Source organism: Chelmon rostratus, chromosome 7 (assembly GCF_017976325.1).
Source record: "Chelmon rostratus isolate fCheRos1 chromosome 7, fCheRos1.pri, whole genome shotgun sequence".
In the NCBI taxonomy this organism is placed as follows: Eukaryota; Metazoa; Chordata; class Actinopteri; order Chaetodontiformes; family Chaetodontidae; genus Chelmon; species Chelmon rostratus.
In genome coordinates this window covers 26260824-26273943 of record NC_055664.1, presented here as the reverse complement: position 1 = coordinate 26273943, position 13120 = coordinate 26260824, and the positions used below count along the sequence as shown (strand labels likewise).

Genomic DNA, 13120 nt, shown 5'->3' with positions numbered 1-13120 from the left:
GATGAAGGTTGGATCAGAGGAGCTGTCCTGTAAGATCCTGTGCACAAAATTTATCCATCTGAGGTGCATCGAAGGAACATCTGCGCATGCCCCGCCTACCTTTCTTCACGGAGGAGGTGGAGCACTGTGTGAAAAAATGAGTGGAATGTTTACAATAACAACAACATTACGTTTGTTTACTGCAAGAGGTTCTCATGAAGCGCCGATGCTCGGCTAGCACACTGTGTAGAAGGCTGTAAATAGTACAAACCGGTGTGCAGGACATTTTCCCCCAGAATCAGCAGCTACGATTCTGAATAGAGTCAGATTAAAGTCAGGTTACCGGTTCGTTCTCAGTTTTTTAAAATTCATGCTCAGACTGGAACCGCGGACAGAAACGTGACGTCAGTTTCGTGAGTGAGCCGTGATTTTCTTACTAAAAAGAGACAAACGCTGACCAAACAGGTGAAAGATAAGCAGGTGAAATAAAAGTTAAAGAACTAAAAGCATCCGGTCAGATGTGTGTCTTTACGGGGCGGTTTCCACGGTAACCTAGCCCCTCTGACAGGTTTGTGTGTCACACTGAGGATCTTTTTTTTTGCATGTATAGCCGAATACGGACCATCTTCACATGAATCTCATATATACTACGTGAAAGGGAAATCCACCTGTAAATGACATCCCTGCGTTTGTGCGTGTGATCGGTGGACTCAGCTGGTTCGTGGTGTTAAATCCTCCTGAATAAAGCTGTGTGTGTGTGTGCGGGCAGACAGGAAGGACGTGCTCACACTTGCCTGCTGTGTGGAGGGTATTCAAAACCACACGTGGAAGCTTTGTTCAGGCCTTGCTTCTGCAGATGGACTGAGATCTGCGTGCAGACGCTGAACTACAGTCAGTCCTCCCTGAGTCACTGTGGGTGGCGACAGACTAATCTATTACTGTGGCATGTATCCTAACAGACTAACCCGTTACCATTAGTGACAGCAGCATGGACACGCATGGACGGTCGAACAAGACTTAACAGTGTTAGTTTGCTTTCAAGAGCGAAGCCTCTGAGGCCAGCAGATGACGAGGAAACCGTTTAAAAATGTACAAAACTTCAACATTCAGTCGTAATGATGATAATGATTAGGACACGAGATCCTATTCAATTAGGATGCAGGATTCTAGTTTATTCCACACTGATGCTTTGAGGTAGCACCCATATATTGCCTTAAGGAACCTCTCAAGTGAAAATCTAGTATTCAAGCTTTCAGCTGTACAAACTGTCCAGGCTGCACTTTATTTCATGTAACTTTAATATACTGTGTTCTGTTTTTCTTCCTTCTTTTGTCGACAAACTATTAGTGTGCAATACGTGAAGGGAAGCTCTGAACTGTCTGAAGTTCAAGTGTAACACTGGATCCAGGTGAAACCACCGCATCTGTCCTGTGGGAAGGGATCGTTGTTATTTACCCCCGCCCGTCCGTCTGTGCTTAGAGCCCGATAGATACCAGATATGCTAAAGATTACCTCCCATTTTAATGGAGGTTCTGCGCATTTTTCAAAGAACTACCCGAGCTCTATGTGATGTCCTCCAGACTTTGTTTACAGTCTGCAGGTCAGCAGCATGCCTGGCTCTGCAGACAGTGGGCAGGATCCACAGAAATCATCATAGGTGTAAATCAAAGACAGTTTCTATAGTCATAGTAGCGTAGCTTAGGCTGTTTTCAGTGGAAAACACATTAGAAAACGCTGCCCTTCAAGGCGTGTATGAGTTGCTAAGTATTGCATCCCAGAGCTGGATCACATAGTAAAATGTGCACAAGCTACTGAAACTTCTGGCTGCTAAACAGACAGTAAAAATCAACCAGAATGCAAAGCAGTGAAAAAACACTGCAGACACCCTCTGATTCGCTGTGACATTTACACGCCAACATTTCAGGTTTGTCACTTCCTGCATGAAGCTGAAAAGTCAGTGCATGAGAAAATGCCACAGCAGGTGCAGCAACCCGGTCGTATGAAGTTAACTATTAGTGTTGAAGCCTCGTCCTCCTCTTGTTGCTTCACCGTGTCGACACATCACGGTCAGCGTCGTTATCACTGTAATGTTCACTGCCGCAGTCACACATTACGTACATTTCTGTGAGGACAGTGGACATTTCACCCACAAACGATAAGTGCTATACAAGTGGAATTTGTTGTTATACACGATTATATCAGAAAGATTCGATTCGTTTACCCTTAACTAACTATACTTTGTAAACTTTCTAAAACCGATTTTGTATCTTTTCCTTGCAGATATAGCCGAGGTAGATTCTTTTGTACTTCTAAACAACGTTTAGAATAGTATCAGTATATACAGTTGGTAGTGTAGATGACATCGTTACTGAATTTAGTGGATTAGATTTTGATATATTTTCCAGAGTGAGGACGCTCCCTTTGAACTGCTCGAACAGTGTCGTGTATCTTAACCAAACATAATCCCATCTAATTTACTCGAGTACGTTGACCGCTGTTTGTGTTTGTGTTCCTTACGTATATTCCTCCTCTTCAGATGATTTATTCAGATATTTATTTATTTACGAGAAGATTATTTATCTATAGATAAGCTGTGCCGCAGGTCCTTGAGGCGAGCAGTTTGGAGTTTAGTTCAAGGAGTGTGGTTTCGATGTGCAATACAGAAGAATATTAAAAGATCTGATTTCGTTAGTAGCTTTGACGAGAGGTCGGGTCACATCTTTTTCTGCTCCGGAGTTTGTTGTAACCCTCTGCCAGCGTACATTTCTTCATTCAGTTCTCTCGAAGGAGGAGTTTTTGAGTGTAAGTAGCATGTTTACATGAAGAAACAGTGTGGAACATTGCCAGTATAACTGTCAGTCTCGGGTTGTCACGAGCTAAAGAGGGACTTTCTGTAGATACTAATGGCGGCTGTGAGGCAGGTCAGTGGTGTGTGTGGGGTCGTAGCTTTTACCTGTAGTCGACTCACTGAACCGCCAGGTGGGACCAAGATTACACACACACATATACACATACACACACACACACACACACACAGGTCTGCTGAACTCTTGTGTAATGTATAACAGGGTAAAAAAAAGGATCAGCACCGGTGGGCACAGGACGGACCAGCTCAGATGTGACCCAGGTGTGGCTCAGCACCCAGAAACAGAACTGCCTACAATGTCCGAACAATGTTCCACGTTTCCATGAACTTCTGTACTAACTGTCTGGCTTCGGCCTTTGCTGTTCTGTAGCTAGATGTGATGCCTCCCCATCCGGCCTCTCCTCCTCACCCCGCCCTCCCCCAGTGTGTGTCTGTGTTTGCTTCCCCTCCGTGTTCCTCTGCAGATGCATGATGAATCCCCGTGTACATGTGTTAGCAGCATGGTCTACCGTGATGGACGCCTATCGGCATATTTTATCGGGTTGATTCCCCAGAGTTCGAATCCCAAACACCAGAGTCTCTTTGTGAAATAAAACGTGCACACACAGACACAACCACAGCTCCATACAGATAAACTGAAGACAAACACACACACACACACACACACACACACACACACACACACAGCATTTCTGGATTCAGTGTCTACTGCTTATTTGTTCCGTTACCTTTACGAGCTGTGAAAAGAGAGTGTGCTCTGTTGTGTCAAGGTTACGTCTGCAATGAGCAACATCCCAGGTCACCTTTTTGTTTGTTGGTGTACGATATCTCTGTGTAAGTGTTCCCCCTCCTCCTCCTCCTCCTCTTCTTCTCCTTCTTCCTCCTCTCCTTCTCCTCCTTCTTCTCCTTCGCCTTCTCAGCTTCTTCTTCTTCTTCTTCTTCTTCTTCTTCTTCTTCTTCTTCTCCCATATGCTCCCCCCCAGGTCTTGCTCTTCAATGTGTCTCTGTGAAGTTTTTTCCTGTGATGATGAAAATTTCTCTCTCTGCCTGAAGCTTTGTAAGGAAATAATGACTGAGTTAGTACAATATCTTGTGATAGACATAAACATTTATTCAATACTGTAATAAATTATTGACTGAAGATGATATTTAAGTTTTTTATGAAATGCAGAAAATAAATTCTTAGAAAAAATGACAAGTTGTTTTTGAGAAAACGGCATGAGGTGTAATGTGTTTCCGAAAGAAAATGAAGGCCTTTAATCAAGTGAAGCTGACCTTTATTGGAATATAGTTCATTTATTTTCAAGGCATAACGTGTCTGAGTCTTTATTTTTGTTCTAAATGTACAGCAGTCAAACCCAACATGGATGGAAAAAATAAACATTTTAATAAAATGAAGAGGATTCCACTTGGTAAGAGCAGGACCGAAGCAACAAATAGAAAATCAAATGTTCAGAACACCCACCTTCTGATTACTGTCAACAAGAAATGTCACCAGTCACTTAATGCCGAGGCTTTTGGCTTCAGGGCCCCACTGAGCCCATTCATTAATCCACCCATCAGAGCACAACCACGTACACACACCATGATCAGGACTCCTGGGTATTCATGCCAGTGCCGGAGAGAAGGCAAAACACATCAGCCTGTCATGACTTCATTTAAATTTGTGCTTTTGCACTTTAACCCAAATCAGTTAGTTGATAGGCAGAAAATTAATTGGCAGCGACTTTGATAATCGATTGTCATTTACCAACAGATAAATCAGCTTCTTAAATGTGAGGATTTGCTGCTTTTCTCCATCACTAAATCAACAGGTTTAGGGATGATGTCGTTACCTGGACTGAATTAAACAGAGCAAAGCCAAGTGCAACAAGTGTAAACCATAGTAAATATGTGCTCATATCATTACTGACAAACATTTACAAACTGGTGTGAAACAATGCAGCCCAGTCTAGTTCAACAGGTTGGTTTGGCCCATGAGAAATAAGAAGAGAAGGGGGCCACACACAAGTGAAGTGATGCCCAGCCCTCTTTGTCAGGTCTGTACACAGCAACAGTCAAACTGCAGCAGGATCTGTGGGTTTTACATGTGTGACACAAGCTGAAGGTGATGCTCTGTCTTTCATTATGAGGCTGATGCACTGTAACAATGCAGTTTACAAAACTCAAAAGACTACAGTGCATGTTAGTGAATGAATGCACATGTACATCTATTTTAAATAAGTTCTAAGTAGTGATGGTATTCTGTTTTTTTAAAAGGATTTTAGAGCACTTGTATTGGATTGTTACTCTGTATCAGCCAAAAACCTGATACAGTAATTGGAAATTGTATCAGAGGAGAAAACATCAAATTGGTGCATTGCTCTTATCACATGTAGGCACACTTTCTCATGTAAAATAGTGGGACGCATTGTGTGGAAATACAGAGTTTACATACATTCATGCGGTGAGTAACTTTGTGCATTCAGGGCAGCTAACTATTAATTCTAATGGAAACATTCCCAAACAAGAACCTTTTAATATGGTGACTAAACTGACACGGTCACAAATGAATCAGAAAAAATAGTGAAATGACATTCTTTGATAGGAAAAATATAATTCATAAGTAAAAGTATTCATACTGATTATTTGTTTAAATGAACATTATTGTTATCAAACAGCTGATGCTCTGTCCCATGTAATAAATCATAATGAACGACAGGGTATTCATAGTGGCAGGTGTTTACTGCCCTCCAGTGGTCACTCATATCTTCAGCTCGGTCACTGTGCATGGAAAAAAAATCACCGGAAGTAGTGCCATACCATTGTGTGTATTGACGAGTTTAAAAGTGTTGCACTTCCTGATTACTGGTGCGATAAACGTATACGGTTATAGCTACATTGAGGGCTTTTTTAGAATGCGTAAGCGGTGCATGGATTCATATTGTTTGATCATAAATAGTACATCAATACAGATAATCAGTATGAATATATTCATTATTCTCACTAAAGAATGTGGTGATGGTATTTCTAACTGTGACCACAGGAAAAGGTTTAAAATGAATTTTTGTTAATTCTTTTGTGTCCGATTGGTCACCTTATTTTGAAAGCGTGCAACGGAAGTGTCAATATGTTCCCTTCCAGCTGCGCCTTTTGAGTCTTAGTGCGCAGATGCGGATGTCACGTGGTTGGCTCGTGAGGTTGGATTTTGGTGCTGGTGGTTAACCCGGTCAACCTATGTGAAAGACGAGGAAGGAATGTTCATGTTCGTCGGAGTGGCCGTCTAGCTCATTCATTCTGTAAAATAATCGTTCATTGGTTGGTCGGTTAATTTTTCTTGGAGTCGGTTGAATTTAATCTCTGCTTGGAGCTGAATCAGAAATCAACGGAGCAGCGGAAGAAGGTAACGCGTGCAGGCGCCATTGTTTATGAGCAGGCGGGGAGCATGGCCTTCGTCTAATTCCTGGATATAATCACTTACATGTGTACACTAAGCGCATATTGTGCATTTGATTTGAACTGTTATTTATGGAAAGCTCTCCCGTCATTGAATTGTCATTTAAAGAAAGCTTATTGGGCCAGAAACGGCGCTCCTCCGTGGTCCTCTTGACCAACGTTGGATAAGTTTCATAATTTAGACGGATCCGCGCGTATCGTTTAATTCAAGCGGACCAGTGAACAACAATGTGTCCGCAGTTGGTATCAGATGTCGTAAATAGTCACAATAGCAAGATTTAATAGACCTCTGCTGGACTGTTTGTCCATAACAACACGTGCCCTGTTAATAAGTAACCAGCACCAACGATTCTGTATCTACCGTTAGCGGTCAATGGTGTCGGCTATGCAAATAACATGTATTATAAATCGGCCCTGTCTGTGAATGTACTGGACACAGATGATATGTGGTCCGAAAATAGCTGAAACGGCATGATTGTTCTGGCCATAAAGAGACCTGCGGTGTCGCGTTTGGCGCGCGAACAGGCTGCAGGACCGCTGTGGCGCTGCTGCACCTGCTGTTGCACCGTAGCTCCCAAACAAGATGCGTTCAAGCCGTTCCTCCACCCGTGTCCTCCAAAAATCTCCACCAGCTCCAGACAGTTTGTTTTGTTGCAGACGGCGAGCTATGATTTATCTAACGGCACGAAAAGGAATTGTTTCCCACATGTAATATATGTTAATAACATATATTCCATTAATTAAGTTTCCCTATAAATACATCTGCAATTTGAAACCAGCAGCTGTTCTGGTTGTGTGTATATGGAGGATCGGTCGGTGTGTGTGTGTGTGTGTGTGTGTGTGTGTACGCTTTGGACAAAAGGATTTGCTAAATGTATTTGTTAGGATCTCTTGTCATCTTAAATGTTAATATTATAAATGACGAAAATAATTGTCTAAATAGTTGCAGGGTAATTTTCTTTCTCCACTGTAAACACATTTTTGCTTCTCCCAACAGGTGAGGAGAGATGTCGTACTATTCATCCCGTAGTTCGTCTCGGGCTACTGACTGTAAAGTGTACGTGGGCGACTTGGGCAATGGTGCTGCCAAGGGGGAGCTGGAGCGAGCGTTCAGTTACTATGGCCCACTGAGAAGCGTCTGGGTGGCCAGGAACCCACCGGGGTTTGCCTTTGTGGAGTTTGAGGATCCTAGAGACGCAGAAGATGCTGTGAAAGGCATGGATGGAAAGTAAGTTGTAACATATTCTTGTAATATTTCAGAATTCTTCACAAAGAAAGACAAGGGCATGAAATTATCCACTACTGTGTCATTTACAGATCCCATCTACAACGTTTCACACTTCAGGCGTGTTTGTGTTGCTTTCTAATAGACAAAATAAACTGAAATGAACAAATGTTATGGGAAGCAAGAAGACGAAACTGTAATTTACTCTAGATTATTCAAACCCTTGCCTCCTGAATCAGGAACATTGTAGGTCTCTGGCTTCTCTTACTGACTTGTCTTCTCCTCAGGGTTCTTTGTGGTTCTCGTGTTCGTGTGGAGATGTCAACAGGCCTCTCCAGGAAAGGCCGTGGGCGCCCAAGCCGACGCCAGTTTGACCCCAATGATCGGTGTTACCAGTGTGGAGACCGGGGCCACTATGCCTATGACTGCTACCGGTTTAGCAAGAGAGGAGGTCGTCGCAGCAGGTGAAGAAATACACATGATGCACTTTTTTCCCATGCATATTACATGCTCATCATTTATTTTTCTGATGCAAACAGTATTTGCCATCTTGTACCATCAGAGCAGAAGACGAAAGGGGACAAACTTGTCTGTCTTTCCATTCCAGGTCTCGCTCTCGATCTCGCTCTAGGTCCAGGTCCAGGTCCCGTGGACGCCGCTATCGCTCTCGCTCCCGCAGCCGTAGCCACAGCCGGTACGTCAGACACCTTGTGAAATATTAACAGGAAATTCTTGTTGTGGTGGGTGGTTTACATTGTGAAGAAGGCACGGAGTCGTTAGAACTTCTGTAATTAGTGGTGCAAATGTGCAGGTACCATTTAAAAAGCATGACTCATCCAGAACACAGGGGAACTTACTTTGTGGTTTGTCCAGTTTTGGTCTTGTGTTCCAGGGTTTGAAGATATCACTTGTAGCTAACATCACTTTAAAGTGTGCTGTGGCTTTTGCATTTCAGCCTGAATGTACTGGTGTGAGCTACAGGTGATGTCCTCCAACCACAGAAAATCACAACAAACCACATTGATACCTAAATCACTTTGCCAATGAGAATGAGCTTGTCCATTTAAATTCTGGTTAAAAACTGTAATTGTGGCCACTATCATTACAAGACTTTTTTAACATGCATATAGCTGTGCACAGAGTTGTTTTCACAGTGAATAACAAAGGATAAGTGGTTATGCTTTGTCTTTTTTTTAATGCCTGTCAGTCAGTCCAACAGATGAGACTTGGTTTCATCCTTATTGTGACTCTTGTTGTTCTTTCTCAGGAGCCGTCGCAGATCTCCATCCTATTCCAGACGCAGGAGCAGGTGAGAATACAGCTTGTTGAACTGTGATTAATTGTTGTGGTAGAACATTCATTCATGTGCTTTTTGTGTAGTTGCCGAGAGATGCGAGAGATTTAGTTGCTCCTCGTCAGCGTCGTGTTAATCCAGTTCTGCAGCAGAAACTGCTGGAGGACAGGACAGATGATAATTACCTTCATCAAGGAACAATTGAGTACAGCTGCAGTCATGTTTTGGACATTAACGTTAGATACTGTTGCCATAGTTCCCACCATAGCTGTAATTAAACCCATTTTATTCCCTGCAACATTAGGTCTGGTTCCCAAGCCCGTTCCAAGTCCAGGACTCCAGTGAGAAGGTAGGTTGTGTGGTCTGCAGGTTTTCACATCCCAATAATACAGCTTGTACCTGAACCACACTGTCCTGGTGACCAAACAAATTAAAACTGTTTTGGCAGTACTAAGCTTTATCGTATGTCGGAACTCTGAAGGAGAAATGGAGAACACCCTGACACAGTGTTGGGTCAGCCAGCCAGCCAGCTTGCTTGACAGGCAGGTCAGCGCTCCACGTCCACTGCTCACTTGGACTCAAGGATGAACTGATTAGATTTTGGTGGTCAAAGTGACCTCATACACACACCTTTGGACATAACGCGACAATTCATTTGCTAATTATGTCAAAATTTCACACAAATGTAGATAAAATGATGAAGTGATGACTTTTATATCCCAAAGGTCAACTTCACTGTGACATCAAACACTTTTCTGGCCTTTATTCAACACTGTGACTCAGGACCAGAAGGCAGATCGTGACCATATTTCACACGTAAACATACTTTCTTTCTTTTCTCCAGTCGCTCCAGATCTCGGTCCCGGTCTGGCTCCGCACCCAGAGGACGCTCTGCCTCCCGATCCCGCTCACGATCTCAGTCAGCAAACCACAAGAGGAACAGGTAAACTCTCAGTCCAGAAGTCTGTTGTTTACTGAAACAGGGTTTAGGCTTGTTTAATAAATTTCTAGTGCTTAGTCCTGCCAGTTGTCAGTGTTTTACCAAGACTTTCTAGATGTATGTAACACCTCAGTAGGCAGAAGCTCTGGGAAGGTCTAGATCAGCTGTTATAGATTTTAGATATCACTGTTCAGACCATAGTGATCCAGGAGAGGGTCAGTTATCTTATTAGCAAGAGCTAGGTGCTCCATCGTAGGCAGGCAGTGACTGTTAAATAGACCCTCCTTCCACCCGGGAGCATCATGTCGCCACCAAACAACCACCACACGACGGGGAGATGGATGACCGGCGAGCCCCTTCTGCATCCTCGACACAGAGAGATCGCCATCTTCTGCCATGTCTGCCGCCGCCGCTGTTGTCCAGCAGTGGAGTGGGAGGGGTAGAGGCCAGTGAACCAGGCCTTCCCATCTAGATGAAAGATTAGACTTCTCTCCTGTGCTCTCTTTTCCAGCTCTTGGTAGCTCTACGCTCTATCATTCCCATTTGGTCTTGAAAAGAGAGCACATGACAGATGGTCTCCGCTCAGCCTGTGAACTGTTCAGACTCATAGCAGCTAAATCCAGTGAAATGCAACCAGATCCTCTGTACTGTCCTTTGATCTCACCCACCTTATGTGTAGCCCTATTCTATTCTGAATAAATGAATTTAGGCTGACAGAGCAAGAGAGAAAACTTTAATTATTGGATTGACAGGTGTTAAGTAATGATGGTCAGAGGTAGCATTGTAAATGTTTTGATTTTTCTTCAATTTTTACTTCCCTATTCTGAATTTGGCTAGAATAAGAACAATATTATATATTAATATAAAAATATTAGCTGAGATCAGACAAAACGACACCTTTGGTGTGACTTACGTTAAGCATCTTTGCAGCAGTTTTGTTTATTTTTCATATTTTCTTTAAAGCGTGTGGTGGGAGCTGAGCACTGCACTGACACCGCAGCTGATCCCAGGCCCAGGGTCTGCCAGCTGGCGGTGCGTACGTCCTGCGGGAGGGTGACTAAGCGCTGACCTGAGATCAGCCTTCGCCTGCATCTGGTGTTAGACAGCGAGAAAGAGGTCGACCTACCGACCGAACCCTCCCCACAGTGAATGGGTGACCGTCTGTTCAACCGACGCACACGCTCAGACGAAATCAGCCCGTGCACACATACAGTTGTTCTACTAGAGTCACCCAGCCAGCCAGCCAGCCTTCAGATGCACCAGAGGGCTGACCCACACAGATTTTTAACCCATTACCTACCTACCAGACCCCCCTACCTACCAGAGTTCTTCGGCCTCTGTCTTAGCTTCTGAAAGTGAGAGAAAGAGAGCTGACGAGAGATCAGTCTTCAAGAGCCTCCCAGCGCAGTGTCTCTCCAAGTTGTAGTCATCCGTCCTTCAGTCCTTTCATCCTTCGCTTCTCTGTACTTGTTGTTTCTGCCACTGTCTCCAAAGGTAACCAAAAATCAAACCCCCTGACAAGCTCATGTTCATGGTGAAAGAAAATGCACAGGCTTGATGTAGTCTGGGAAACTGGTGATACTAGAGCTAAAGTTGAGCCTTTTAACAAGCATGCTCAGAATACTAATGTGTGGGTGTGTGTGTGTGTGTGTGTGGATGTTTGAGTGCAGGAGAGGAAGGCAACATGAATTTTAATGGGCTTATATCTCTGAGGAGGCTTTGTCAGATATGTAGCAGCATCATTATCATGTTAAGCTGCTTTACCATGATAGTATTTATTTTAATACTCAAGCTAAGTACAGTAATAATGGTGGCTTTGAAAAGTGCAGTCGCTTCACTGGTCATGGTGTAGAACAGTTTCCATGTGTTTGTGCTGCCCTTCTCTGTGTTAGTACTTATTGAAGGATTAAGTGCTAAATTTCTCCTCAGAGCAGAAATCAATATAACCATCTGTTGTAGATGCAGGTGAGGACACTGTCAAAGACTTGAGTCAGTCGTTTGAATGGGTGTTTGTTTGGCCTGGAGGGTTCAATTATGCATTTAGCTTTTAACCCTGAAGTTATTTCTCAGATATACAAAGATAAATTGCCTTAAATGAATGAAACACAGATAAAAGTTAGTGTCTCTTGACATGAAGGGTGAAAAGAAGTATTCAGACAGTTGACAAATATCAGCGCCCACACAGTCATGTATTTCACATACAGTGTATTAAGATGTTGGGTAATGTGGGTTTTTTTTCTCTGATCATTTTTCCATCCTCCCCTGTGGCAAGCTAACCCCCCTCTGTTTCTGTTTCAGTCGTTCCCGTTCAGCAAGCCCAAACCGAAGCCCTTCGCCAGCAGACGACTGAGTGAAGAAGACTATTAGTCCCCCCCCCCACTGCTCTCCTTAAGAGACCCTCAATCCCTGCACCCTGTCTGCTTTTACAGCCTACAGCAGCTGTTTTGTTTTTTTGTACTTTTCTGTCTAGTCCCAGTCTTTTAAGTTTAATTTTCTCCCCAGGACTGTCGTCTTTGTGCAGCCTCAGATAGAGTCAGGATAGCAGACATGAATCAGTTTTCATTTGATGTATGTTGCAGTTGACTTTTAGCAGTGATTTGGGCAGTCGTACAGTAAATGGCAGTGGAAGATAGCTCAGTTGATGCAGTTCTTAAGGGTGAGATTGCATTGAAACAGTGCTTTTATTCCCTAAGCTCAAACTTCTGGACCTTAGAATATTTTTCCCTTTTGCGAAAGCAGGTGATGTATTTTTTTTGTATAGCTCGACAGTTTGACTTTTGAGTTCAAATGCTGTTTAACGTTTGCACTCACGGTGGCATAAGGAGACAGTTGCTGGCCTGCATGGCTTTAAATATGTCACATTCCTACTGTTTGTTGTTTCTGTGCTGCACTGCCCTTTTTATGAACCTGATCGGCTTCACTGTGTGTTGGATAGATTTTCCCCATGTGTTCATTTCTGACCTGTGAGTTCTGATTTTAAAATATATACAGTGCTTCAATTTGATTTCCGTTGGGGCAGTTTTGTTCTGTTCCTGGCTTATATGGTAAGACAGTGGCAGTTTTAGTTTTCAATAAACCTCTTCAACATACTTCAGTGGTCTCATTGTATTTTTTTTTCCTGTACATTTTTTCTTGTGAAACTTAAATATTTGCTGTCCTGATCTTTTCAAATGTTACTGTGGAAGATGTCTGCAGGATATCAGTTTCAATACACATATTTGTAGTAACAGTGGTAACACTGGATTAATATACAAAAGAATGTCGACATTCTTCTTATTTCTTGGCTAATGGTTCACTGCAAAACGGTAACCAAAGGAAAAGAACAGTAGTCAAAGTCATCAGTACTCCTCCTCATACTTTACATTTATAATGTATAGGTGT

The 13120-nt window shown here is 43.1% G+C and overlaps 1 protein-coding gene across 3 annotated transcripts; it reads left to right on the top strand.

Moving 5' to 3' along the window:
* Positions 1 to 6008: 6008 nt before the first annotated feature.
* srsf7a (serine and arginine rich splicing factor 7a) lies at positions 6009 to 12828 on the top strand. 3 transcript variants are annotated; one of them, XR_006006985.1, is made up of 9 exons: positions 6009 to 6227; positions 7278 to 7508; positions 7793 to 7969; positions 8113 to 8199; positions 8773 to 8814; positions 9104 to 9148; positions 9644 to 9742; positions 10703 to 11233; positions 12038 to 12828. XR_006006985.1 is itself a non-coding variant. In XM_041940996.1 (8 exons), the coding sequence occupies exons 2-8, from the start codon at positions 7288 to 7290 to the stop codon at positions 12087 to 12089; spliced, it is 723 nt and encodes a 240-aa protein (XP_041796930.1). In that variant the 5' UTR covers positions 6009 to 6227; positions 7278 to 7287; the 3' UTR covers positions 12090 to 12828. The 3 variants fall into 3 exon arrangements, 2 of the variants coding, with proteins under 2 accessions (XP_041796930.1, XP_041796928.1); XM_041940996.1 differs by lacking the exon at positions 10703 to 11233; XM_041940994.1 differs by having other exon boundaries at positions 10703 to 12828.
* The last annotated feature ends 292 nt before the right edge of the window (positions 12829 to 13120 follow it).

What these genes read in the sequence shown, in the direction of transcription:
- srsf7a (XM_041940994.1), top strand. Translation starts at nt 7,288, where the DNA reads ATGTCGTACTATTCATCCCGTAGTTCGTCTCGGGCTACTGACTGTAAA. An exon ending in CGCAGCCGTAGCCACAGCCG is followed by an intron (nt 8,200 to 8,772) that starts GTACGTCAGACA and finishes GTTCTTTCTCAG; the next exon opens with GAGCCGTCGCAGATCTCCAT. An exon ending in TCCAGGACTCCAGTGAGAAG is followed by an intron (nt 9,149 to 9,643) that starts GTAGGTTGTGTG and finishes TCTTTTCTCCAG; the next exon opens with TCGCTCCAGATCTCGGTCCC.